Genomic DNA, 25,915 nt, shown 5'->3' with positions numbered 1-25,915 from the left:
TTGTTAATTGGTCATTGAGGTCCGCTCTATTAAAACGATTTCTATTCCACTCTCAAACGTGACGTGGCCTTCCCCTCCAACCGGAAGAGAGCGACAGATCGGCGTGTTTGCTGCTGAGCGGCTGAAATATTGCTCGGAACGAGAGAAAATAAACAATTTAAAGGATAATGTAAGTAATAACATCAGTTACGCTACATTGCAACATGTTGCATTTTGTAATTTTATTGATGCATCATGTGGAGCGTCCGCTGTATTGGTTAATTCGGCCAGTATTCGTTCTACTAGTTAGCTAGCTAGCTAGGCTAACGTTACACAGATTTATGTTCTATTCTCAAATTGACCATAATTTGTCAGACTGATTTAACGTTGCCATCGTTTAAACTGTGATGTACTGTAGTGATAATTGTTACAGTAACTCTAGGATTTGTAATGTATTTTTCCTACTTTCCAGGCAGACATAAAATTCCCTCAAGATTTTAAACTTGACATCATGCTTACTATCATTATGGATATAAGTCAGGTGGATGACTTCACTGAAATGAATGTAAACAAGTGGCTGGAAAGCTAAATCGGAAGTCATGCTAAAACATTTCCATGATCCTTAGCTGTTTGCTAAGGCCCAACATGCTCATATTGTAAGACTGAGCAGCTTTCTAACACCAGTATGTCTCTATCCTTTGCAGAATGGTGACAGACGTGCAGCTGGCCATATTTGCCAACATGCTTGGCGTGTCATTGTTCCTGCTGGTTGTGTTATATCACTATGTTGCTGTCAATAATCCCAAGAAGCAGGAGTAGAGTCTGCCGGTGTGATTGGAGAGGTGAGTGCAATTTATGTTTGTCTAAAATGGGGGGTATGTTTTTGTGGTTGCCACTGTCAGTCATGTTCCACTGTGACCCTGAGCACGTCAAATTGTTAACTCGGTGCTACATTATTAATTTGACATACTAATGAGTGAAAGTAGCAAGTGTGGTGTTTTTGTTGGTTTAAAATGCAAATGAAGGTCATCATGACACATGGAGTGGTTGAGTTGTTCCAATTTAGTGCATAGTGGACGAGTTGACATTTGATCATTGAGCATCACTATCAAAATGTTGAGTAACCTTACTTAGATATTTGTTATTGACTTCTCATAGTCTTGTTTAAAAATCAAAGAACAATCAGCTTTCAAGAGGAGTTTTCTTTCCAATGTTTAACACCTGTGAACCTGCTTAAAGTCTTATTCTCCCCACAGGTGAGATGGGACCCCCACCACCATGGAAACAACATTCCCCTCTTCCAGGCCTCTTTCCAAGACATGAATTTCTTTGTAAGATTGCACAGTAGTGTGTTTGTTTTTTTTGTAATAAAAATGTATGAATTCTATTTGCGTTAACGTTTGAATAAATTCTTTACTTTGCTCTGCATGCACACACTAGATCCATTCTGAGTCATGATATTGCAAAAAGTAACAAACATGGGAGTCTTTCTCAAGTTCATTTATTCATACTTCAAGTTTGTTTAAACACAGTATTTTTACCAGTCACAGTATAGTTAAGTTGGTAAAAGTCAGTCACTGGGTTAAAGATATGTTTATTACAACTCCTGTAACAGTTTAGCATACACAAAATAGTTATTTGAATATATATGGTAATGAAAAGATATGTTCCCATACTGGTGTGATGTAGAGCAAAAAGCTCTAAAGGAATGTGACAGGGAAGGTATGTTCAACACAGATATAACAGTATCCACCCACCCTTTGGACCTTATCACTAGACTCTTAACAGTTTCAAAGAAACAAATCAAAGTAAAGGAATCTCTTAGATAACCGTTTGCAAGAATTTCAGCCATTACTAATTATGTCTGACTTGTTTCTAAATACCTGTGTTATAAATTTCCCATGAGACAGTTCTGAGGTAGGCTACAGCAGATTCTTCCTCCAGGACTTCATTTGACCCTCACATTTCCACAAGCCTTTCAGACATACGCTGCCCCTGCCAGGCTTCGTGGGATTGGTACTTTTCAGTAACCTTGTTTTTATTGCCTCGTTAACTAGTAATTGACATTTCAGGTACAAGTATTTACCCTAAAATACCCACACACAGATTATCTCCATTCACTATTAGAATTCCATAAAGAAGTGGGTGCAGCAGTGATAATTTAGGCGTGCCATAATTAAACATGATGAATAATTGTGCAGCTAATTACTGTTTCATATTTGCACTGAAATCTGTGCTAATTTATGATCTTACATTTTAGTTTCTTTGCTGTTGATGAGTGTCAAAAACAGAAAAAGTCCACTGGGGGGGGGTGGATACCTTTCATAGGCACTATGTGCAAAGCCCAAAGAACTTCTGGAGTAATTACATTAAATACACACTTCACTCACACATTTATCTCTAAACTCACAATGGAAATAAGGTGATAAAGGTGCTGCCGTGCTCAGTCTGTGTGAAAATCAACCGTTTGCTGTAAAAGTGCAGGTGTCTGACGGTGAAAATACTTATCAGTGCAAAACAGTGTTGGTCCGAGTGCATTTAACATCTATCTGGGGGAGGGGACAGCAGGAAGAGAGGACTAAAATGACAAAAACAGATATGTGAGGTACAATAATGATAGCTGAAATGTTAACAGATATTTCAAGTTTATGGAATCTAATTCAGTTGGAAAGTTGTATGTCTCCCTTAGCTCAGCCACTGCAGTGGTTTCATTGAGCAAGGCACTTAACCCCCACCTGCTCCAATAAAGCTGCTCAATGGTTGTACTGGACAGCTCCTTGGTCTGACTATGTTGAACAGCATTGGTTGAAAACCCCACGCATCCCCTGGACAATCTAAATAAATGCTTAAAACGTTGTATTGCACATCACGATAGCCCAGATATGACGATGTCCCCTCCTGTTTCCTAGATTTAAATACTTTCGATCAAAATATGGTCATTTACGCTCACATTAAGAAAATACAGAGGTTTACACAGGGGCCTCCTGTTATGTGCAGTTCCTACGCTTCTCCACACAGGGTCACTGTCTCGCACATGGTCACAGTCTCAGGCAGAGGCATCACCGGCGCTTCCTCAACCTTCAAGGACAACAAGTTTTACAAATCTGATTCATTCACGTTCAGTCTACATACAGTGTGTGTATCTGCGTGTGCTTCACCTGTTGCAGTGATTCATCTGTTTCTGGTGTGGTTTCTATTATAGCATTTCCTTTGTAGTGGAGACTCCTGTCTGTGCTCTTCTTCATCAGTGCTTTAGAGGCCAACTGTATGGCACCCTCTTTCCCAGATACACCTGTAGAGTGAAGTAAAAGTGATGTTAACTGTCTATATGTGCAGTTTACACACTGGAAAGAGGAAACCCAAAACTGTTAAGCCACACTTAAAAAATATGAAATAAAAGGGAAATATCTTCTGTAATGCTTTGACACTTGTATACGTACGTACAACTAAATGCCATTACAAAAACCCAATGACAAATCTGCTTATCCTATTTTGAGTGATGCGATCATTGCTCAGGTAACTCTCTCTAGGCCCAACGAAGTCAACGGCACAGAAGCGTGTGTATGTGTGTAATTCTACATGCCTGACAGGGACAGGTGTCGATGAAGGCCGGGTTTAAGCAGCTTCCAGACCTTCATGGTGGCTGACTCGTCCTTATCTCCGGACGAGACTGGGCTAGTGCTGCTCGGGGATGTTTTACTGTCCTGTGTAGGAGGGGTTTCGGTTGACCCCACCTGTCGAACGGGGATGCGGCTCACATGAGGTTGCAGCTCACACCTGGGCAGGCAACAGACAGGTTAATATCGATCACGACTCATCGATAAATCATAGCAGGGATGAGGCTCATGTCCAATAAATACAGTGTTTGATGGTGACGATGCAGATGAGTAACCTTTGTATCGTAACTTTATTCATTCATGAGCACCGTTTTCTATATAGATTTCATTACATTTGTGAATTCCAACCCTTGCTTGACTTTTTCAGCTTCAGAATATTCCCTGTGATTACAAAAGTGCTCCAAGACACTTAGACAATTTTGGACTCACTTGCTAAATTTGATGGAGGACAGGATGTGTTCAGGCCCCAAGTCTTTAGCAGCCTGTGACAAATACAGACATTAGAGTGATACTTCAAAACCCTTGTGTGTATATGTTGTATATAGGATATACAGCACTGCAGAAATAATACAAGAAATGAGGAGAGTTTGCTCTCTGTGAGTGAGCCGGCAAGGGTCAGCTAACCTCTGTGCGGGCCTCTGCGGAATGATGAGTGACTGAAAGAGTTCGGCATCCTCTCCCCACACGCCCAGGACGCGTGGGGAAAGGCATTCTGGACCAACTCGCTGAACTGGAACCACCAGCCTGAAAGTCTGGGCAGCTGAGGCCTGTTAACCAGATGAAGGGACATAAACACAGAGAACAGAGAGAGGAAACCTACATACACTGTTGGCTGAATGTTAATGTATTAGTCCCATAGGAGGGCGATCCGGCCTGTAGTTACACTGCAGTTTTCCAACAGATCCTTCCCTTTATCTGACATAACAGTGTTTGAATGACAATCTCATCCAATCAGTTTTGACCCATTTGTGACCAACTACATTTCACATGGAAGCTGAAAAACAAAGATCCCAAACACACAGAGGCAGGAGAGAGTAGAGGACCCACACACAGTAGTTGCTTCACAAAGGGGTAGTTTTTATTCCAGAGGTCACACGGAGAGGCGATAAAAGACAGCAGCACATTCAAGAACAAGATATTCGTAAAGATGTTGCACAGACAAACACTTAACTGTAGTCCGGTATAGAAGGTTAGCACCACATTGAAGGAAACGGCACAATTCTCATAAGGAGCATAAAGCAGAAAGACCTAGTGAGAATGTGACTATGCATACAGTGTGTTTCTGCCTAAAGCTTTTGTTTTTGTCATTCTGGATGAAGATATACAGTATATGTAAGCTTTAGGGCTGAAACAACTGGGAAACAGGACATCAAAGTTCACAGTGAGAAAGAATAAAACTACAGTACACTCTCCCCGTTTCTCAGGGCACTGATCTTAAGTAAAAGCTCGTAACAGAGGCTACATGAAAATCACTGTCTTAGTGATATTCAAGGAGCGTTCAGTAAGACTTTTATGTCCACAGAGCAGAAAATGAGCATCAAAGCTGCAGAGGTTTGACGGACACTGGCATTAAATTTTGTTTGACATCTGCTCTAATTAGCTAGCTTTTTCTTTTGACAGAAGGTCAACAAAAGTCCTAAATGTCCTAAATATGCCCCCTGTAACTTAATATTCAAACATTATCTGCAGTTATATATATAGTGTTTTAGGTCTGTATACTCAAAAAGCCACTAAATTATAAATAAACTGTCCCTATTTTTCCTTCTGTGTTGCGAAGTAGGGCAAATTTTTCCAAACCGAGAACAAAGCAGAAAAGGAGCAAGTTCACAATATAATCCAACAGTTCTGGTACAAAAGAATGAGCAGAGCCTTCAAAAACCTTCTGCTTACAACAGACACCAGAGGAAGGCACACCGTAACTACAATGTTGCACAGCACTGGAACAGAACGAGAGCTACAGCAAATCAAGGCCAGGTGTTCTGAAAGCAATCGATTAATGATCTGGTTTATCTGCTGCTCACAAAACCTCTCCAGGTCTCACACGCTCTACCTCTGCATCTTCAGGGCATCTATAACGGCTGGTCCTAAAACACGGACCATCATCAAGTACTCGGATGACTGCACACGAAACTGAATCACAGACGAAATATTAGAACTCCACATCTTATCTATGAGGCTTACATAAACACCAATACACGAGATATTTCTCACCTCTGCTGCTAACCACAAAATATATTAACTTTGACCATCGACAGCCTAATACATACCTGCCAAGTTTCATTTGTACAAGGAAACACACAAATGTGCTTGAATACATAATGATCGATGTTTTCTTCACCAGTTTGATGAAACATGTCACAAAATAAAAAAATCTCTACACAATATTTACAACAAAACCAATAGTTGAATCTTGTTAGAAAATTAGACACACTTGTCAGCTTTGACTTCGTCAAACTGGACCGCGGAATAAAACAAAGTGTTTTTAGATGATATTGCTTATTAGCAAACAGCTCCTTAGAGCCTCCGTAACCCTTTTGAAACCCAAAGAAACTCTTAAGGTTTTGCCATTCACGAGGATTTAATCCAGCGATGGTCCACATAAGGTTTCTGGCAGTAGGCTATACTGTGAACATCATAATGTCCAGACCAAGACTGGACTGACACTGGAATGATACAGGTTTCACAACTATTAAAGAAATGACTCACTGACTTCAATACAAAAACTAAGCTAACTCCTTTTAAATGGAATTTTCAGCCACTAGTAATTAAATATCATCTACAGAAAGCTCAGACCTACTCTGAACTGACTCTAATTAGGGCTTTAAGTGTAAGGTGTGGTCAGACTGTGACCTGCAGGGTTTTACATAATCATTACAGAGCGAAACACAGATACATTGAAAAAAGAAAGTAAAGCTTAAAAGGTGCTTTAAAAGATTTTACAGAAACAGATGCTACACTACATTCAGTCTAAATGAATTTCTCAAAAATCAATGAATAATTAAAAAAATGCATGTGCAACATGGCAAAAGCAAAAGTAAGTAATTAATACTGTAGCTGATCAGGAAGTGAGACAGCACTGGCTATTTCCAAAACATCAGTACGGTAAAATGGTCATATTTGTTAGCTTATTACTTGTATACAGACTGAAAAAGAGACAGATTTAATGTAATGTGATCCATCCATGTAATATTTCATATATTAATGTATATTCCAAGTATCTAGTGTATGTTATGCAAGTCTTAGGGAACTGGGGCGATAATGTAGCCAAGCAACTGTCTCTGGCTGCACATTCATACACTAAACCAGGGCTGCCCAAAGTGGGCTTTTTTTATATATAAATACGTATATATAAAATAAATAACTGTTTATGCTGTTTTATTAGTGTGAGGTAACAAAGACTGTTAAATATGTTGGATCCTAATTGTAAATACTTTGTCAGAATCTGAGCATGAGGGCAGAGTGCCACTTTGTGCAGGAAGTCAATCAATTAAGGGAAACTACTTTGGAAACTGGTATCATTTTACATCTTAACAAAACAATAGTTGCTTCCTTTTAGCTCGTGGCCCACCGCCAAATTTCACTTTTGACCCTCCAGGAAAAAAAGTTTGGCCACCCCTGACGAAACTGTCAGCTTTGTTTAGTAAAGAACACCCACAAGAACTATATAAGCAAAGCTTGATTCGAGGTTGGTAATAAAATAAAAACATTTTTCAGCAAATTTCCGTCATATTTGAGTTGTGAGGAATACTTACACTCTAAAGTGTATGGTTCATCCTAAGGTGCTAATACTGTAGATACAAGTCATTACACAGATATGTGCAGAAGGAAAAACAATATTTGAGGAAAATTTAGAAGAACTAGCACCAATGATGTTTCACACACACACACACACACACACACACACACACACACACACACACACACACACACACAGATCAAACAGTGATTAGCACTTGTTTTGACCTACATGGAGTGCCAAGCAGGTGCAGGGTTCTGTAAAGACAGTCTCTTGATATAACTTAAAACACCACTTGTCTATTACTCCAAGCAACTTGAAGATCTTCCACTCACTCAGTTCCACCCACACACACACACACACACACACACACACACACACACACCGAAGCCCAAGCTCTCACAGACTAGTTTAGATTTAGTCCTGGCTGGACCCAGTTGAAGCGTTGGTGGCCGGCGGGAGGCCCTGAAGGAGCAGGGGGCTCAGTTTGGAGAGAAGCCCGGGGCGGGGCAGAGCCTGCAGGGAGGGGAGCAAGGTGGAGAGGCTGGGGGACTGGAGGGAGTACAGACCTGTCATACTGACGGAGGCCGGGAGGGGACAAGAGCCCACCGCGCACACTGAGGAAGACGAGGAGGAGGAGGAGGAAGGGGGTGAGAGTGGGGGGCGGGAGGGTGTGTGGCTGTTGCTGGGAGACCGTAGGATGGAGCGGTGGTGGGGGGGGCGTCTCTTCTCCTGAGGCTTAGGGTCTACAGAGAAGGAGACACAAACACACACACACCGACTCAGAGACATGCGGGGATTGTGTGCACACACAAACATAAAGTGGCCACCAGTTGAAGCTGTCCTTCACAAGAGCCAAGTACTGAGAGAACGATGTCCTGACGCTCTGAGTGAGAAAACCGACAAGATCAGAATCAAATGTGCAAAAAGTTCAGTTGAGAATTATGTGAATATGTTTCCACCCAAATAATCAATTCAATTTGGTCTTGGTGCCTTGGACAGGGCTCATGTGTTTTTTATCCTCAATCTGGGTTCAAACTAATCTGCAGAGGTGACAAAATGCATGCTAAGATAGTAGCAGCAGGAGGGGTCATGCTAAGGTCATGCTAAAGCCGTGCAGGGCTCATGCTGTCGTTCCCGGCGACAGACATCCAGGACATGGATCCATTTGTTCATGTCTCGAAAAATCAAGCTGACCCCAAAACCGGGGGCCCATTTTACATCACCAGCACAACACACCTGAAGCTCGTCACACAGACACATCAGCCGCCCATCAGCCTTTCTTCACGACACCAACAGCAGAAAGAGAGGATGGTACCAAGAGAGAGAGAGAAACTACACCACAGAATGTGTGATGATGAGAGAGAAATGGAGAAGAGAGAAGAGGTGCACCCAGGGAGAGGTGACAGAAAATACCAGCCAGCAACACAAGGAGATGGTTGAGGGATCAACTTACCTCTGACTGGCCCGAGTGTCTTGTTGCCTCCGCGCCCACTGGCGTGCGTGCTGTTGTGCTGCGTGTGAGTTCGGGGTGGGGGGCAGCCAAAAGTGAAGCTCGGGGAGCTGTGCATCTTCGGGGAGGGTGTCTGGCTACTGCTGCTGTGGCTGTTGCAGCGAACGCGACTGAGGGTGTTCTCTGACGCCGAGCCGGACAGACAGCTGCTCGGAAAATCAAGACAAACGCAGAAACGCACGATCCAAGTGTTACATGTGAAATAGAAAGTAAGGAAACTGACAGGCGTCGTCTTTTTGGGTTTAAAATAGACTCACTTGTTGAAGCTCTTGGGAGGCGACGCCTTGCTGCCATTGAGGTGTATTCTTGGTGGAGGATGAGCGTGGATGTGTGTGTTCAGGCCTTTGGTGTTGCGGACATGCTTGAGGATCCAAGCTCGAAGGTTCGTCAGGCAGCTGTGCTCAGACAGCACCAGCCGTGGCCAGGGGTTACACTCTGCCATGTCCAGGGCTGAGATAGCCACGGCACGCCCCACCTGATGCACATCAATTGTTTTACTTCAGAAGTGTCGTATCTTTTAAGCTGAATTTGGTTTAATGCAGTTCTTAAATCTCAAAAATCTTAACATTGCAACACTGGCATGGAAAAATCAGCTGATAACAGGGAGTCAATGCTTGGAATGCAATAAAAGGTTGCTCATCCACATTCCTGTGAGTGAGGAGGAATATTTGTGCAGAAACGGCTGTTGTTGTTCTACCTGTTCAAAAATCTCTGGAGTGTATTTTGGAGGGAATGATGGAGGTGGAGGTGGGGTTGCCCGTCCGTTGTCATGGCAAGCAGGTGGGATGGTGTTCATGGTTTTTCCCGTGTTGTAGTTGCACTCCAAAGTGTAGCTGGTGGGAACCCAATAACAGAAACATGTTAAAAATGAAAAAAAATAGTTCATTTACATTCAATGTAATGACCAAGGACTCAACAGCCTTAAAGCATGACTAAATGTTGCTGACTGATAGACCTCCGCAGGAAAAGCACCACAGACTACACCGGTGTGCATCCAGGGATCTGATATTGAGCTCGTGGAGGAGTACAAATACCTGGGTGTACACCTCAACAATAAACTGGACTGGTCCACTAACACTGAGGCCCTGTATAGAAAGGGCCAAAGTCGTCCTCATCTCCTGAGAAGACTGAGGTCCTTTGGAGTATGTAGGACATTGCTGAGGACTTTCTATGACTCTGTGGTTGCATTTGCAGTCTTTTACACAGTGGTCTGCTGGGGACAGAAAGAGACCTAATAAACTGGTCAGGAGAGCTGGTTCTGTCCTGGACTGCACTCTGGACACCACTGAGGATGTAGGTGAGAGGAGGATGTTAGCCAAGCTGACATCCATCATGGACAACCCCTCCCACCCCATGCAGTGGGGGCCCTTAGCAGCTTCTTTAGTAACAGACTGCTGCATCCAGTGTGTAAGGAGGAAGCGCAATGCAGGTCCTTCATTCCATCAACTGTCAGATTATTCAACTCCACCTAACATAAGACTGTGTTGATGTTGTTTGACAAATTAAGCTCATATCCTTACATTTTGTGCAATATTACATATCATTTACTGTTTAGTATATTTTATTCTTCTGTGCAACACTAGTGACACTATTTATTATTACTTTTAATCTGAAGGCAGCATACATTGCTCTTTTTTCCACAGCCACTGGGGCAATACATACTTTTTACATATTTTTTATATATTTTTTCTACATTTTTTTTCTTTTATATAGTCAAATTTCATTTTGCTTGTCTAATATGTACATATACATAGTCTACTTTTTATTTTTTTCGAATGTTCTCCTCTGCTGCTATTTTTCTTCCCACTGCTTTCACATGCTGCTGTAATGCCCAAATTTCCCAAGCTGGGGATAAATAAAGTTTTATCTTATCTTATCTTGTTTTTTTTGCACTTTTATCCATGTAAATAGTTTAAGATGAGTAGAAGCACCATGAGATAGTACCTGATCAACACTTGATAAAACAATTTTCTTTTAATTCCAGGAAAGCTCACTTTACACTCTCCAAAACAAAGGAAGTGTTCAAAATAGATGGAAGTTGCCATGTGCTATTTTAGCTGACTCCACTGAAAATCGGCTGAAGTTTTGTGATTCCTCTGAAATCCGACCTGTGCAGTAGCCCGATGGCCTTGTGAATGGCCACCCGCCCGCTGCCTTCTTTAGACTGGCCATCTCTCTTGTCTCGCGCATACATGTTTTTCTCCGAGAAATTGCAGCCCAGGAAATCAAAGTGGGCAGAGTTCACAGCGATCAGCCTCGGATACAGCATGTTCTCCACCTGCAGACAGATGTATATAACAAAAAGTATTAGTACCTCTGCTGCATGGGCATAAACAAGCTTGTCAAGGACACAACTCAAAACAACTTCATTAGTTACTGAAATGAAAGAAAATCTTTGCTAAAAAAAAATAATCCAAAAAAACTGCAAAAGGAGGGTAAGGGTAATCTTATTTTCACCTGCTGGCTCTCGTCAGGAAGGTTATTTCCATACATGAAGCATCCCCGTTTAGATGCGTGGCCATGCAAGTCCACATAATATGCCACACCTCCCTCCTGGGGTGGAATAGATTCCTGTTCCTCCACCTGTGGCACTGTTACCTCTACAGTAACAGGAGCTACAGTCTCTGAGGAGCTCAACGAGCTGTTCTGGTCCCCCTTCCCCATCTCTGTGCTGACCCATGCGTTTTCCTCCGTCACCATGGGAACCTCTGGCAGCGAGGGGTTTGCGTCCTTCTCTGCATTTCGTTGGTTCAAGCTGACTTCCAGGGCAGTGAAGGGGGGAGACTGATGCTGATTGGCGGTTTTGATGTTCAGGGGGGTGGTCTCTGTGTGTGAGGAGCTGTTAGAGTGAGTGCTGGACAGGGGATTGTGCAGACGGTTGTGTGTGTGGTGGTACAGCAGCAGTGTTTTGGCTGCATAGATGGAAGGATGCAGCTCAGGGCTGGGGTTCAGGTATTGTCTGTTCAGGTTCACACCCCTGGAATCAGTCCTGCAAGAAAGAGACAGGTTAATATTACTTCAACAAAATCATTTTAACATTTTGACAAAACACAGCACAAGCCCTACATACATATCTGCACTGGGCCAGGTGAAGTTAAGGTCACATCGTGCTATTGCATTTCGTAGATTGTAAAGGCTATTTTCCACAGTTACTCTGTGATGTTGTTTATTTAAGATGAAGAGAAGATTGTACAGATGAACATCATCACATATTTCTGATAATTAAAAGAAGAAGCAGCATACCTCGACACACTGATGAAGAAGTGTCACTGCTACTGATACACCTAATACACCAATGTCTGAGATGCAGGTTGAACCTGTGACTCAGATTTAACCTGCACCTACTGAAACGGTCAAAACGTGACATCCGACCTGTCTCTCCTCACATCTACCTGGCCAGCAGGGTGTTTACATGCACTTGAGTAACTGGGTTACAGTTGGCTTTCTGTAGTAACCTGGTCTCCTAAATGCCATGTATTGTATACAAGAACACCAGTTTCCATAGACGGAGCTTAGAGAAACCTGATTCCTTCAGCCTGATTCCTTGAAAAAGTTGATTTCCTGGCCTTGTATACAGGTAGCTGGTCTGTAATCAGCTTTTAACATATAAATATTACAAACTTCAGATAGGGAAAGCATCACTGCAACAGCACAGCGGCAGGATGAAAGGAGAGATAGCCAACAAATGAATTTGCATTGTAGAGAGAAACTGATCTCTCACCACAGCCTGTTCTCTCGCACACACAAAACCCCACTGTATGCTTAAAATAAATGTAACGCTTCTAAAATAAGGTTGGGTGTAGGGGAGAAATCTAATTATAACAGCAGCGAGGTTTTTAACAGTGCATGTAATCTCGTAACAATGGTGTATCAGTGCAGCATGACAATACATGATGTCAGAGGCCTATTAATAGAACCTTTCAAAACACATTACCAGAGAAGAGAGAGAAAACTCTTTCATATACAAATAACACGACACTTAAAAGCAACAAGAGCGTTTAAAGTAATGCAAACAATGTGATCAAGACCAGAGTTTATACGATCCCAATCACTGAGCCAAAAGATTTTTACAACGCTGTTGTAAGGATGGTGTGTGTGACTACGCGAGCAGCTCTTACCTGTAGTGCCCACGGATCACCCCGTCTGGGTTGAGCATGGGAATGAGCTTGAACACGAACATGTTTCGAAGCGCATGAGCACGAGGGTCATCTCTTCTTAGGATAAAGTTGAGGAAGCCGTTAAACACAAAGGATGAAGGAGTCTCCCCGGGATGCACTCGACTGCTGAGGAAAAACACCTGCAGACGCACAGATTTGATAGTATTCAGTGATTCCACGTCAGTGTTGTGATTAAAAGCCATTAAAGATATCATGTTACCAAAAACAGTACTGATTGTGAGTTTATTAAGATTCAGTAAAAATTAATTGATCCCCAGGGGAAGAATTGCTTTGTTGCAGTAGAAGTTACTAAACACACAGTTAGAAAACACAATAAGTACTTGAAAAGGTAAAAAAAAAAAACTACAAAGTTACAAATACTATAAAGATGACATAGTATTATTATTAGTATCATGGCTAATAATGTGCAAATATTATTAGATTATCATGCGTGACTGAGTGATACCCTTTTGCCAGGGAAGCGGTGTGCTCTTGGAGTGTTGGTGTCAGGAAACAGCTTGGGCAGACGTGGTTCTCGCTCCTCTTGCATGCCGCTGCAGTTGGTCACAGTGAGCAGGTCCACCCTGTTGCCATCTAGAGAGTTGCACAGCAACTCCCTATGGTAATATACCGTGCCCGGTGAACTGACAGTGAGAGGAGTGGAGGACGGAGATTGGTGGGAGAGAAAGTCAGACATTGTACAGATTAATGTGGCAGAGGAAAAAAAGAAAATGGACAATTAGAGGAATTTCCCGACCAAAAAAGCTTAAAATAACACGTGTTGCATGTGTGTGTGTTTTGTTTTACCTGCTTGGACTGAGTTGAGCAGCATTGGTGTAGCTCTTGTCAAACTGCTGCAGCATCTCCTGACACTCACTGTAAGAGAACGGGTAGCAGAAGGAGAAGTAGGTGGTTGCCCCTCGCACCTCCAGCAGCCGGTGGGTGAATGAGAGGATGAACTGGTTGTCTACAATCTGGAAAGTGACAGAGGAGAGACATTTTATTAGAAAGATAATAATAGCTGTCAGGAAGCCAGACTGACAGCACTCTGCCTCACTGCCTCCTGATGGCCACACGCTCTGCCTGACAGCCTCAGAGTATGCGTATGCACCTCAGATGTGGGTCTGTCCCGGACCCTTTCCCACCGGTTCTTGCCAGGTAAAGTGCGTACGAGAGGAGCCATGCCCTGGCTGTAGAGCTTCCTCTGGTTGTTCATGTTCATCACGTTGATCTTCAGTATCTTCCCAGGAGCTGCACCCCGCACACTGAAGTAAAACCATGATCTGAAAAACAAGAACATGATGTAAAAAAGTAATGTAACTCAGTGTGAGGGTTGTGTGCAGCCAGAAAACACATTTACTTACAAAGAAGCATTTTGCATGCCTTTCTCTGTCCTCTCATGTAAGTAACACAAAAAACTCGCTACAAAAGCCAGAAGTTTTGTTACCTGTTTCCATTCTCATTTTCTGTGCCGCCACAGTCTGGCTGCGTCCACACATTGAACTCATAGTCGGGGCTAAGGTTTGACCCTGAGGGGCCACTCCCACTGGGAGCTGTATCGGTTGGAGGGCTCGAGCCGCCCCTCTCCACCTTCTCCACGCGTGCCAGGTTCCCTGAGTCAAACTTGGAGCTGAACACAATATTACCAAAGCGAGCCTCCATGGTTCTGAACTCTGGCCTTTTCTCGCCGCAGGTTCCTCGTGAAGTGCCAGTCCGAGGTCTGATACAGACGGCCTGTTAGGAAATAAGAGAAATTACACTGAGAAAAAATATAGAGGAGGAAAAAGGTGTGCTTCTGGTGAAACATCAAGTGAAATAAACTAAACAAGGAAAGATATGTGGATTCAACAAACAAAAGCAGCCCGTCAGTCTTACATGGTGCAGCCATGTAATACATGGCAGAGTGGCACAGCTACAGTGTTCTGGGACACTTGAAAAGACATTTCTCAGCTAACCAAAGAAACTTAATCAGATTTCTAAACTGGTTCTGGGCCAGTCTATCTAAGCACTGATCTCAGTACCGATGAGTATGATGTACTATATAAAAAATGGGTGAGCTGACAAAAAACAAATTCCCTGCTTGACTAAGTGCTCTCCAAACGGATGTCATCATTCATTTAGTCATGCATCCTAACAGCATGCACTTTACTGGATGCCACAAATAGGATATTGCATGATTAGTCTTACAGTAAATATCTTTAAAGGGACTGTGAGTAGCAAAAAGTCAAATTTCATGTCTCCTCTAGTTTTGATTAGCTTAGTTCTAGATATTTGAAATTGAAGTTAATAGGAATAATTTATATGTGGTAGTGATATCTTTAGATATTTTTTTGTTATCTCTCTAGTCAGAAAATTAAATATATCTTTAATTGGAATTGTGACTTACTTCTAACAATGATGATATCTGGGATTCACATATCAAATAGTCAAACTTGATTTGCACATATCTTTAACTGAACTTATAAAATAAGGAAAAACAAGTAACTTCAGTCTTACTAGTCAAGATGTGACAACAGATATCTTTTAGATGAAGATGCAAATGCATTGACCTGCTTTGATGCAAGTAAACACTTAACAGCGACACCCTGAGGCCACTGAAGAAAGTACAACTACGGCCAAACCATACACAGTATTTTCTGGTTATAACCAATGTTAGCTGGATTCCTGTATTAACTGTACCAACGAAATAGGCAAATTGTTGCACAGTTGCTTGCTCGTCATTACAGCAACAGGACTGCACCCTTGTCCTGCGAGTTAAAACAATGGCTGCTATTTGACGTCCGTTACAGAGCAATAACAACACCAGCTGACCGAGATCTAGCACACAGTAAGGGGGAGTGAAGTAACGGCGAGCGTTACAGTCGGTTCACACGATGCTTTCGTTTACAACTATTTAAATCAGCACATGCTAGCTAACACTTACAACCATGCTAATCTCAGTGGTCAATGTCAAACCGTTAATGTTACACATAGCTAATAACGCTAGCATACGTTTCTAAGCTACAGAGGCTAACTTAGCTACCAGACTAGCAGTCGGTTGTCGAAAACGGCAGTCCTAGCAGCGAATACACGTCTTTTCGTCGTTACATTATCTGTACATTTTAGCTGCGCGTATGCTTATACACGACACAACGAGTTTTCAGTCTTACTAGGCTATTTTCGATCGATGTCCATTTTTGTTTTCATCGTCCTTCTCAACCCTCAATTCATTTCTCTGGTTGCTGCGTTCAGGTCCCTCTGTAAAAATGAAAGCTTGAATTTCGTTGTCGCTTAGCGTCCACAGCAACAAGTAGCAGGATGTTTGTAGTTATCCCCCTGCTCCGACATCAGAGAGAGTTGCAGTACACAAAAGCTGTGGAAGTATTTCACCGATGTTGACAGTGAAAGATAGTAAGAGCCATAGTTACGCTGATACACACACAATTTTACTCTAATCAAGTGTTGTGACGCTATTTGGACTATGTATGGTGGCCCTGCAGTGCAAAATAAAACCAGTCTTGCAGAAAACAAATGCATAAAAGCAAAAACAATGCCAAAATGAAAAAAAATGAAATGAGATACAAATAAAGCAATCAAACAAAACAGAAATCTCAACACTAAAGCACAATGCACATTTTTCTGATTCTGGAGTCAGGAAATTTGAGGAAATACCTGAGGAAGAGTTTGACAGAGTGAACTTTAAACGTGTCAAGCCAGATCTGTACAGCATTCCTGCACATTGCCTCCTGCAGACACTGGTAAAAAGGCTTTAGTACAGAAAAAGACTTCAAGACATTATTAACTCAAAATGTAAGAAAAACAATTTCTAATAGTATTGTATGATACAGAATGTGTTGTTCATCTTCATATTACAACGTTTTTTTTTTAGGTTGAATGGATATTGGCGCAGCAATAATAACTTCGGTATAACTTCTTCTTCAGCTAGGATAAAAATAATTGATTTCTAGTGGTGGAGGAAGCAGTAAGTTAATTGTGTTAATTATTGAGAGGTGTATCTTTATGCTTTGTGCCAGTGCAAGGTTCACTGCCTCGCACCAATGAACCCAAATCTATAATATTCTTAGATATCTGTGATTGTTCTAGGGGCACACTTTCAAAAACACAGACAAACGCATCTGTTTATTATATACGTACATGCAATCAGTAAACAGGAATGAGGCTGGCACCTGCCCTTTCTGGTTGGTGAGATGTTCATCTTTTCTGTTTATTTATTTGTGTGTTTTTGGCAGTTTGTATGTAGAAATGTCATGCTGAATCTTTTGTTTTGTGAAATGTTGCTCTGTCACAAAGTATTTTTTTGAGCATAGCTGCAGTTTCCAGTTGGTTCAGGTAAACTAAGCTTTAAAATAGAGCCGCATCATATAACATGATTGTTCTGCCTGTTTAGCTGAACTGTGTGTTTACCAGTAAGAAATTGATAAATAGTACGGAAGCCACTCTTGGCTTCGTGCCATCCGTAGGGGCTTAATTATCTCATAACAGCTTAATTATCTCTCCACAACAAAAGTTTTGAGATGAGGAGAAAGGACCTTTCCAAGTCCAGTTTCAACTGTTTCAGAGTTGCTGTGAAATAACATGATTCAGTCAGCAGCAGTGATCCATGACCCTCTCTTTGGCCTTTTAAATGAATTGAGGCAGATGTGACAGATGCAACGATTGTTTGCTTATACAGTCATACATGGTGGGAGATGTTAACAGTAATGAATGAATTGATTGTATCATTAGACTCTATGGTCTTATTCGCACCCCAGTTAAACCTGCATGACAGCAAACAAGCTGTAAGCACAATATTGACACATGAACACCTTCAAAGTTGATTCAGTGAATCTGTCAGCCAACTTTTGTGTTTAGACATCCAGCAGACACAAAGCAACATTAGTAATAACTCGAAGTCGTTAGTCTCGTCACCTGACAAATGTAAGTCCGTTCAGTCTCCTTTTAATGCGCTCTTTCTCCCAAGAAAATCATGTGGCCCTTTAGCTGCTAAATGTGCCGCTATGTTTCCTGTTAAGTCCCAAAGTTCACCCATGTCTGTGGGTACTGGGGATGTAGCCTGCAGCGGATGTTTCACTGCAAACAGCTGCATGCGTCGACCAAAAACTACACTTCAGTGAGACTGAACCGAACCAAAACAAACCGCAAAACCAACACAATGAGCTGAAAGATGCTGAAACACAAATTTTCTGTATGTTCGTCACTGCAGGGGACCCCTTTCACATTTCACACAGTCATTTGACCAATTCTTGGTGCAAAATGTTGATCAGAGCAGCTTTAACATCTGCCCAACACATCTGGTCCTGAGAAAGACCACCTTATGATGTTGTCATTCACTGTGTCATGTCATGTATTCTTCTTCTGTATTTACCGTAGACAAAAATGGTGAAATAGTTTGCAAACATCTTTTTATCCTGCTCTCTCAAGTTTACAGGTGAGGTGTCACATGATCTCAGGATAACAAATTAGTTTTCTTGTAATAATGCCTTAATTATCACGAGAAAACAAAATATTGTTTTCTTGTAATTAGTCTATTTCCAAGCAATTGCATTGTCTAATTTCTGGAAATTACAATCACAGCAATGATTTTGTGAGAACAAGTGGCTCAGCTGCCTACTGTACATTTCTGACAGACTTGTGAAGCCACAGGTCTCCTTTGGACTTGTGCTGGTGCATTAGTTAACACAGAGTTGGTTATCAATGATAATCAGCAACCCTTTCTCTGGCCTTAAAAATTAACAAATACGAATGTAACATAACATAATAAGACTTTATTATGAGATCATGGTGAGACGCCAACTTAGAAATGGACAGACTGATCAGGGATCAGTAGAATTCTCTGATCACTTAAAGACCATCTTTGCAGCAGTAAGTTTAGCCAAACATCTGGCGCAGTCAGATATACTTTTTGTTAGAAGAAAGTACAACATTGCGCTCTAAAATATTAATAAGTGTAGCAAAAAACAACTGGACAGATGTTTTATTATTAATATCTTTTACAAAAAGTGCTCTTATATTTACACCTTTTCCTTCCCATCAAGGTGTCTTGACATGGCCGTATTGTGATTATTGTTGTTATTATTATGACCCCAACCAGCAGGAAAATCACTTTCCTTGTCAAGTCGTTGCTTTCGACATAAACTTAAACCAATACGTGGTTGTCTGGGATATTATAAGTATATTTTTTAATCCTTGTGTGAAGACTACAGATGGCTGACTTCCTCCAAGACTCATTGAGAAGTGCAGCTGTTCACAGGAACCACTTTTCCATCTTCAGCTTGAGATGCTCACTGTAGAGATGTCAGCTCACTGCAGGACTGTACCACTGTGGAAACAGGGAGCTCGTTCGCTCACCTCTTGAAGACTTGGTTTGGACTTTTACTCTCTGTGTGTGTGTGTGTGTGTGTGTGTCCCAAGCTTGAGAGCAAACAACTGTTCGACCAAACTCTCTGATGTGAATGAACTCAGTTTGGAGCATTTTATTTGTGACGTGAGTTCAGTCGAGCTCCAGAGAATCACTGTTTTTAATCACAGTTGAAATGAAACAGTTTCCACAATGTGAAAAAACTTTGCAGACATTTGAGAGACAAACTGTTTGATATAATAACACTGGAGAAGCTGAACCTTTGATCCATTTCATTTATTATGGATAATTTGGTGCAAAAAGAGTCTGCAGGTACAAGAACATTGCATTTTGATGCAAATACACTCATCTGACATTTATATATATTTTTTTATCAATGTCTTTTCCAGAGAGCAAGCCAAGTGGCGACTGTGGCAAGGAAAAACTCCGCTTTACGAAGAAACCTTGGGAGGAACCGGACTCTCTGGGGTGGCCCATCCTCCTGAGGGCTGGGGGACCTGCTGGTGCTCCTGTCAACGGACAGGCTCTTCATCCTTCCTCTGCTGGAGGTGGTCTTCATCCATCCTCTCCTGGAGGTGGTCTTCATCCTTCCTCTGCTGGAGGTGGTCTTCATCCTTCCGCTGATGGAGGTGGTCTTCATCCATCCTCTGATGGGTGTGCTGGTGGGCCATCTCAGACCTGTAAAAGATAAGACAGGGGGAAACCATACCTACCTTATCACATCCCGGGGTTGATCCTCTGACCTCGAGTCCTGCAGAGTTCAGTCCAGCTGGAACAGAAACACACGTGAACACAGGAAGTTCATCGTTCTTTTGTCTTTTTTCTTGCTCCATTTCTCTCCTCAGCTGTGATCAGTCTGAAGTGCTGTCTGAGTGTCATGATCCGTGCTCTGCACGCTGGTTTTTGTTAAGTTCCTCATTGTGTGTTGTCTTTGTCTTAGTCAAGATTTGAAGGATGTATGAATAACCCTTGTCCATAGTGTGTGTGTTATCCTAGTTCCCTTAGTTGTGTTTCTCTTTGTGTTTAATAAATTTAATTAATTGTACCAAGCGCCCCCTTGTGTGTCTGCATGTGGGTTCTACCCCTTAGTTCTTAGTCCCCACTTCCCTGATACTGAGGACATTTAAGGAACATCAGTGTTTTGCGTCATGTCTCTTATAAAAAAGGATGTAGGAGCTTTGGTTCTGCCGCTCACATACAGAGGCACCAGTTGTTTCGGTGACCTGAGCATCATTGTAGGTGAACCAGCGGTCATTCGAGTCGATCGGTCCGACGTCCAGATCCAGCCCATGAGAGATGTAGTGTCCTAACAGGAGAGGAATCGGTGTTAGGTGGGTTGTCACAGGACTCGGTGGATGATGTGAACATGAACTGACGTTAACTGATACCAGACAACAGTGAAAGTAAGAAAAGGTTTGTGTCTGACTTTCTCAATGGAAAAAAAAAAACAGGTGCATAGGATCAAATGTTTTCCAACTTGTACAGTCATACAGTGACTGACAGCAGCAGCAGCCAATAGCAGAATGTAGGAAAGCTGCTGGTCAACAAAGAAAGATAAAGATTTCTATTCATGTTGAACGTGAGCGTAAATAAAATAAAATGTTATCTTACCTTCTTCTGTCCCGGAGCCGACATGACTGATGATGCTGACCAGACTCAAGCAGCAGCCACCCTGCGACGGAGCACAGATGATCAGAGTTAGTACACACAGTCCACATGTTGACTTACAGCCACCACAGTCTGATGATTGATTTATTTTGTTATCAGGTCATTCAGTTGTTCTTACTTGTTGAGAGGAGACCACGAGGTCTCTGCAGAGGAAGACGGGGCAGTGGACCTTTTGGAGCTCGAAGTTGTCGGTGTACTTGAAGCGCTTCAGGTGTAAGACGAGCACCCTGCAGACAGACAGAAGATGTTTTAGCAGCAGGTGACAGAGGAAAAAGATTCCATTTTGATTCATCTCAATTCTTCCCGAGGGTCAGTGGAGCCCAGTTTGACACCAGTGGGTCCACCAGTATCATCACTGGGCACCGTGGTCAGGAATTTGGTCATTTGTTGATGTTACTTACTTAGGCAGGTTCACGAATGCTGAGCGCTGGCCTGATGTGGTGCCTCCACACTCGCACCGATACTCCAGCTTCTCCTCCTGCAGAACAGCACAGAACCCACAGGTTAGTACTTTGATACTGGATTTACATGCACAACAGCACAACATCTACACATCCCTCCACATGGCCACATGAGCAGTGGTGCTGGGACTGAAATGTCTTTTCTACATCATATTATCACATTCTATCAGTGGGATGTAAGGGGACTGACTGAGGAGAAGTGTTTCATACCTTCTGGTAGTCCTCGAGCATGCCCATCACCGTCCCTCCTTCAGGTAACAGGTCGAGGGACAGGTTAGTGAACTCCTCCTGTCTGATGGATTCTTCTCCACAGCTACACGTTCAAGAGAAAACAGAGTTAGAAAACAGCTGCACATTTATTTGCTGGCAAACACATGAACAGCGGTGGATGTAACTAAGTACATTTACTCAAGTGTATAAGTGTGAGGTACTTTGAGTATTTTCTTCTGATGCTGCTTTATACTTCACTACAATTCAGAGAGCAATACTCTACTTTCTACTGCACTACATCTATTTTGACAGCTTTAGTCACTTGACACATTTAGATTTTTACATATAAAACACATGGAGAGTATATAAACTATGAGCTTTTGTTATAAATGAAATGACTGAACCTAACAATACATACATTAAGAGCTGAAATGACAAATATTTTGATCATATTTCAAGTTATTTTTCATGTAAAAATGCTTTCATTTCATGGCTCCAGCCACTCAAATGTGAGCGTTTGCTGATTTTTCTTCAAATCAATTGAAATAATTGTATAACAGTTTTCTGCATTGACTTCTTTTGTTTTTGATACTTGAAGTATTTTCTCTTGATGACACTTAGATGCTTTTACTTAAGTAGCATTGTCAATGCAGGACTTTTCGTTGGACTGGAGTTGGACTGCACATGAGTGTGTGTGTGTGTGTGATGTGTGTGACTGCGTTGGCATACCTCTTGCAGGTCCTGGTCTTCTGCATCTTAAACAGCAGCTGATCCTCCACTGGACACCTGTAGCTCATGTCCATTGTGGCCGCCATCACCCGAAGCTCCACGCCCAGAGATCGTATCTGGTCCAGCACGGAAATGAGGAACTCATGAGCGTCCTGCAGAGAAACACACACAGTCAGACAAAGGAGCTCATACACAGAGGAGAACCTATCAGCAAACGGTGAAACAATATTACAACATTAAACCAGCTTACGTACTTTCTGTTCGAAATCCTCGAACTCCGGGCTCCAGACAGAGGCCGCCTCCTTGAACTTAATGGTGAGGATAAATTTGTGGGTCAAATCACTGGAAAAGTGAGACGCTTTGATGTCCATGAATAATCTGGAGAGGAGAATAAAAGGGTCAGAGGCTTTGTCTCTTTTGTTGTTGTTCATGGTACGACTTGAGAATAAACTGAGTGGTTGTTTCGGATGGTTGCTTTACCTCATGAGTTCAGCCTCAGGGAGCAAACTCCACACCTGCTCCTGAGAGCTGATGGCTGTAACAAAGTCCTCCAGCGTCAGGAGGCTCTGCAGGCTGGAGTTGATGTAGCAGAAGTTGGCAGGGTTGGGGAACCTGACACACAAACATAACACGAGTCAGACATCTCAGAATCATTTTACTTTGATGGATGCATGTCTCTACAGCACTGGTTCTTGTGTGTGTGTGTGTGTGTGTGTGTGTGTGTGTGTGTGTGTGTGTGTGTGTGTGTGTGTGCGTGTGTGTTTGTGTGTGTACACACATGCAGATGTACTTACCCAAGACTTGTAAAGTTGACGGGCTTCACAGTGGAGATGATCTCCGTCTTGGGCTCAGCTGGAGGATCATTGTTGTCCTCTGTGCTGGTCACCTGCTCTACCTGGTCAGGAGGAGAGTTGTTCTGTTCCTGTGGGGTCTCTTCTTCAGCAGCTGGTGCAACCTGTCATAAATGATACTGGAGTCAGGAAATAGTCATGCAGAGACACACTCATCAAGTCATAAATGTCTGCATCGTGTCGAGTGATGCACTTTGTGACACTCATACATACCTTCCCAAACTTCTTTCCCCGAAGGCGGCCAAAGAGCCGACGCCACCACGGGATCTTTGGGCCCTTCTTCTTGGCAGCAGGAGCATCTGGGACAGACCCACTGTTGACAAAGAGAAATGGAGTTATTTTTTTCTGTTGTGCAATCACAACATACTGTATATGTATATATGTATATGTGTATATGAGAAATTATTTAGAGGGATCATTTAAGGCAGTGGTCCCCAACCGCGGACCGGTCAACGCTTGACAGTTTTACAGCAGAGGGAAGGGGGTATAGGTAGATTGTTTATATTGGAATATATGGTAATAATAATAATAATAAATACAACAGCAATAATAATAATAATAATAATAATAATAATAACTATTATAATAAACGGAAAGCATTCAACTTTATCAGAAGCTTCCTCGTAACATTGCACCAACAACATAACATGAGTATAACATCAAAGTCTCAGGTAACATCCTCTCTGCCCCCTAAATAAATTATTTAAAAAAATAACCTGTCGCAACAAATCCATATTTCAAGCAGGACTGCTGGTATTGTCTGCTAAAAGCTTTCTTTTTCTTGGAAGTCGTCGCTTGTTCTTCTGTCTCTTCACTGGGCCTTTTCCCCTTAGCAAACAAACTTTCTGAACACGTCTGTTTTTACTCATTTTGCGAGCTTGTGGGTTAAATTTGAGCGCTCACGCGACCGAGATGTAACCGAGAGGATCCGGTCATTTTTCAAAATAAATGACTTTTCAAAATAAAAGATCGTTCGGACTCAGATAATAAATAAAACGGAAATTATTCATTATTTCTTGTGCGGCCCGGCACCAATTGATCCACGGACCGGGACCGATTCGCGGATTTAAGGAATCATTCACTTCCCAGTCTGAGGTGAATTCCGGCTTGGACTGCCTGGAACAGGTTTTGAGTCTGTCAGGGTGAGTCCTGAAAGATGAGTCCCTGCCAAGTCTAAAGTCTTCATGGGCAAAATTCCAGTCTGCATCCAGGTCTTTTCAACATTGTGTTCATGGTATTTTACATAACTGACACCAACTACATTCAGAGCATCTTTGCTCAATAAAATTTGTGTTTCCTGACACGCATGGTTTTCTCTGAACAAGGAAGCTAACGGGCCGGACCATGCAGGTGAAGAAACCGTCAGGACAACACTATGACAGCAGTGATGGATTTACTTACCTCCTCTGAGAGTCGTGTGTCTGCCTCCTCTGATCTGCTTCCACAACATAGTTTTTAGATCTCTGTACAGAAAAATAAAGAGAATGAAATGATGAAACATCATGTATCTACACAGCTGACATGAAGTGGCTTCACAGAAAGCATCTAGCACAGTGTGAAGTGTGAAGCTGAAATCAAGTCAAAGTGATGTTAACAGTAGAAAATGTGGAGTACATCTCCATGACATACCTTTCCAAAACAGCCAAATAGTCGATCCATCGTTGAAAGTTTTCTATTCGTGTCACGAGTCCAAGCAAAATGTGTCCAAACTCACTGAAACTAGTTTCATCTCCAAGGTGATCCGCAGGTAAAGTCATAGACTTTACCTGCAGGCTCTGTGACATCACTGGATTCCGTGCTTTATCTACGCTCTGATTGGCTGAAAATGCTGGAGGTCATTTACATATAACCATGGAGCTGTTTCTGTTGTATGTCAGTTGGTCTTAGACAAAAACTACAAATATGTGAAATTCAAATAAAAACAAAGTGAAACAAGTCAATTTATTACAGAAACCCCAATTACAACCTGCTGCACTGGGCACTAATGAACAAATACATATCTGAATGAACTCAGTAAATGTAGAAAAACCTTTTTGAAACCTGACAAAGTTTTGTTAACATTTAACATAACACAACTAACATAACTGACAGTTCAGAGCATTCAGAGCTGAGATCAGTCACTGAGTTTTCTGATGGGACTTGACGAAGCTCGTTTTTGTGGTCCTTTACTTTAAGTTGCAATTTATGACGGCAGAAAACCACTAACTGAATCATCATTTTTATTATTATTAAGTTCTTTTGCATATCAATCTTGCTTTAAAGGAAACACACACTGGAAATGTATGATGCCAGTCAAAACAATAATCCATAATACATAAGAAATCATCATGGCAGCGTGCAGTGAAACAACCTGATCTACAATCAGACAAAACAAAGGCATCAAGCTACTGTTGTAGACGCAAAGTGAAAAATGACTGTAAAAATACAGATTTCGTCCATCATCCTCCTGTGCTTTACTTAACAACATAACTGTGGTTGAATCAAAGTCAGCCTCGCCCTGTTATCTTATTTTGTGCTGAATTTATATTGACTTTTCTTTTTTGTGTTACTGCATGATGCTAGCATGCATGCAGGTGTTAAGTCAACGTTAGCTAATATCTCCCCTTTAGCGGCTGCATGGACCAAATTTGATATCT

General features: G+C 42.0%; 3 protein-coding genes across 4 annotated transcripts; 1 reads left to right on the top strand and 2 right to left on the bottom strand.

Moving 5' to 3' along the window:
• The first annotated feature begins 164 nt into the window (after window positions 1-164).
• ost4 (oligosaccharyltransferase complex subunit 4 (non-catalytic)) lies at window positions 165-1,366 on the top strand. Its single transcript, XM_041959221.1, has 3 exons — window positions 165-169; window positions 684-821; window positions 1,236-1,366. The coding sequence occupies exon 2, from the start codon at window positions 685-687 to the stop codon at window positions 796-798; it is 114 nt and encodes a 37-aa protein (XP_041815155.1). The 5' UTR covers window positions 165-169; window position 684; the 3' UTR covers window positions 799-821; window positions 1,236-1,366.
• A 190-nt stretch (window positions 1,367-1,556) lies between these two features.
• Window positions 1,557-16,243, bottom strand: agbl5 (AGBL carboxypeptidase 5). Of its 2 annotated transcripts, XM_041959279.1 has the most exons (17): window positions 16,152-16,243; window positions 14,450-14,736; window positions 14,114-14,285; window positions 13,810-13,976; window positions 13,469-13,646; window positions 12,964-13,142; window positions 11,303-11,834; window positions 10,954-11,123; window positions 9,543-9,678; window positions 9,103-9,320; window positions 8,789-8,991; window positions 7,902-8,078; window positions 4,221-4,363; window positions 4,026-4,078; window positions 3,563-3,756; window positions 3,138-3,271; window positions 1,557-3,057 (listed from the first exon to the last, which is right to left on the bottom strand). In XM_041959279.1, exons 2-17 carry the CDS (start codon window positions 14,662-14,664, stop codon window positions 2,980-2,982), a joined length of 2,949 nt encoding a protein of 982 aa, XP_041815213.1. In that variant the 5' UTR covers window positions 14,665-14,736; window positions 16,152-16,243; the 3' UTR covers window positions 1,557-2,979. The 2 variants fall into 2 exon arrangements, with proteins under 2 accessions (XP_041815213.1, XP_041815214.1); XM_041959280.1 differs by lacking the exon at window positions 7,902-8,078.
• A 3,414-nt stretch (window positions 16,244-19,657) lies between these two features.
• On the bottom strand, window positions 19,658-24,938 carry LOC121622400 (ubiquitin carboxyl-terminal hydrolase 12-like). Its single transcript, XM_041959359.1, has 13 exons — window positions 24,909-24,938; window positions 24,681-24,742; window positions 23,493-23,592; window positions 23,223-23,383; window positions 22,909-23,040; window positions 22,683-22,806; window positions 22,429-22,580; window positions 21,700-21,802; window positions 21,430-21,506; window positions 21,147-21,255; window positions 20,972-21,032; window positions 20,556-20,666; window positions 19,658-20,129 (listed from the first exon to the last, which is right to left on the bottom strand). Exons 1-13 carry the CDS (start codon window positions 24,936-24,938, stop codon window positions 19,873-19,875), a joined length of 1,479 nt encoding a protein of 492 aa, XP_041815293.1. The 3' UTR covers window positions 19,658-19,872.
• Between the last annotated feature and the right edge of the window lie 977 nt (window positions 24,939-25,915).

This window comes from Chelmon rostratus, chromosome 18, assembly GCF_017976325.1.
Source record: "Chelmon rostratus isolate fCheRos1 chromosome 18, fCheRos1.pri, whole genome shotgun sequence".
Taxonomy (NCBI): domain Eukaryota; kingdom Metazoa; phylum Chordata; class Actinopteri; order Chaetodontiformes; family Chaetodontidae; genus Chelmon; species Chelmon rostratus.
The sequence above is the reverse complement of the archived record's forward strand: the minus strand, read 5'-3'. Positions and strand labels throughout refer to the sequence as shown.

Excerpts from the sequence above, each read along its gene's own strand:
- ost4 (XM_041959221.1), top strand. The coding sequence starts at position 685 with ATGGTGACAGACGTGCAGCTGGCCATATTTGCCAACATGCTTGGCGTG.
- agbl5 (XM_041959279.1), bottom strand. The coding sequence starts at position 14,664 with ATGGAGGCTCGCTTTGGTAATATTGTGTTCAGCTCCAAGTTTGACTCA. Across the intron at positions 11,124-11,302 it reads TTCCTGACGAGAGCCAGCAG|GTGGAGAACATGCTGTATCC; the intron begins GTGAAAATAAGA and ends ATCTGTCTGCAG. Across the intron at positions 9,321-9,542 it reads CTCCAGAGATTTTTGAACAG|GTGGGGCGTGCCGTGGCTAT; the intron begins GTAGAACAACAA and ends GATGTGCATCAG.
- LOC121622400 (XM_041959359.1), bottom strand. The coding sequence starts at position 24,938 with ATGGATCGACTATTTGGCTGTTTTGGAAAG. Across the intron at positions 22,807-22,908 it reads CCTGAGGCTGAACTCATGAG|ATTATTCATGGACATCAAAG; the intron begins GTAAAGCAACCA and ends TCTCCTCTCCAG. Across the intron at positions 20,667-20,971 it reads CGGCTCCGGGACAGAAGAAG|GACACTACATCTCTCATGGG; the intron begins GTAAGATAACAT and ends CTCTCCTGTTAG.